The sequence below is a fragment of the Sphaeroforma arctica genome (assembly GCF_001186125.1).
Source record: "Sphaeroforma arctica JP610 unplaced genomic scaffold supercont1.9534, whole genome shotgun sequence".
Taxonomy (NCBI): Eukaryota; class Ichthyosporea; order Ichthyophonida; genus Sphaeroforma; species Sphaeroforma arctica.
This window is the reverse complement of record NW_014031024.1, coordinates 1-1,061: the sequence shown is the minus strand read 5'-3', so window position 1 is coordinate 1,061 and position 1,061 is coordinate 1. Positions and strand designations below refer to the sequence as shown.

At 38.2% G+C, this 1,061-nt stretch overlaps 1 protein-coding gene across 1 annotated transcript; it reads right to left on the bottom strand.

The window, feature by feature from the left end:
• Window positions 1-360: 360 nt before the first annotated feature.
• On the bottom strand, window positions 361-585 carry SARC_17018 (hypothetical protein; the record flags this gene model as incomplete). Its single annotated transcript, XM_014288883.1, has 1 exon — window positions 361-585. A coding segment is annotated over one exon (225 nt), but the record flags the coding sequence as incomplete, so codon positions are not given.
• Between the last annotated feature and the right edge of the window lie 476 nt (window positions 586-1,061).

Genomic DNA, 1,061 nt, shown 5'->3' with positions numbered 1-1,061 from the left:
TAATATTTGATAAAAGAAAAGAAACCACCTCCCCATTCTCTATCTAACTCATCAAAGATATTTTTGAACCCAATGTTAATCAGCCTGGGGATCGGCTGCTAAGCAACCAGGACACATCAATTCACAAACAGCCTACCACCCCAACAAACCTTCGTTTCGCCTACAACCCCCCCCCCCAGCACCTTCTTTACCCACTTCATCAAGTATATTCATTCATTACTCACCTCATCACATACATTCATTCATTACTCACCTCACATACATTCATTCTTTACCTAATTCATCACATACATTCATTCTTTACCATCAAATATATTCATTCATTACCTACCTCATCACATACATTCATTCATTACCTACCTCATCAAATATATTTGTGAACCCAAAGTCAATGAGCTTAGGTATCTGCTGCTTGGCGTCCAGGATTATATTCGCAGGCTTTATATCGCGATGTGTGATGGAGTTCTTGTGTAGGTAGTCTATGCCCGACACAATCTGTCGGAAGAAGAACGCCGCCTTCCTCTCAGGCACGTATCTGTGCTTCTGTGCGTATGTGTAGGACTCGAGGTCACCGCCACTCATGTGCTGTAAGGGTGGTTGCGGAGAGAGGTAGGGAGTGTGTTTATGGGGGGGGATAGTGGGTGTGTGGGTGTGTATCTGGTGTGTATACGAATACGTATGCATGTACTTTATAACTGTATATACGTAGACATGTACTTTATAACTTTATATACGTATGCATATACTTTATAACTTTATATACGTATGCAACTACTTTATAACTTTATATACGTATGCATAACTATTCAGTATATTCGCACATTTAATCTTTAGATGGATACTGTATATTTAAAGTATATATTGAAATACTACAACACTAGAAGACAGTGAAATCTTCTTGAAACGAATACATCCACATTCAAAGACACAACCTACACACAAGACATGCACACAATCCACACAATGCATACACGAACCTGTATATACAAATTGTTTGTATGTACATATGTTTGCTTGTATATGCATATGTTTGTTTTGTTTGTTTGTTTGTTTGTTTGTTT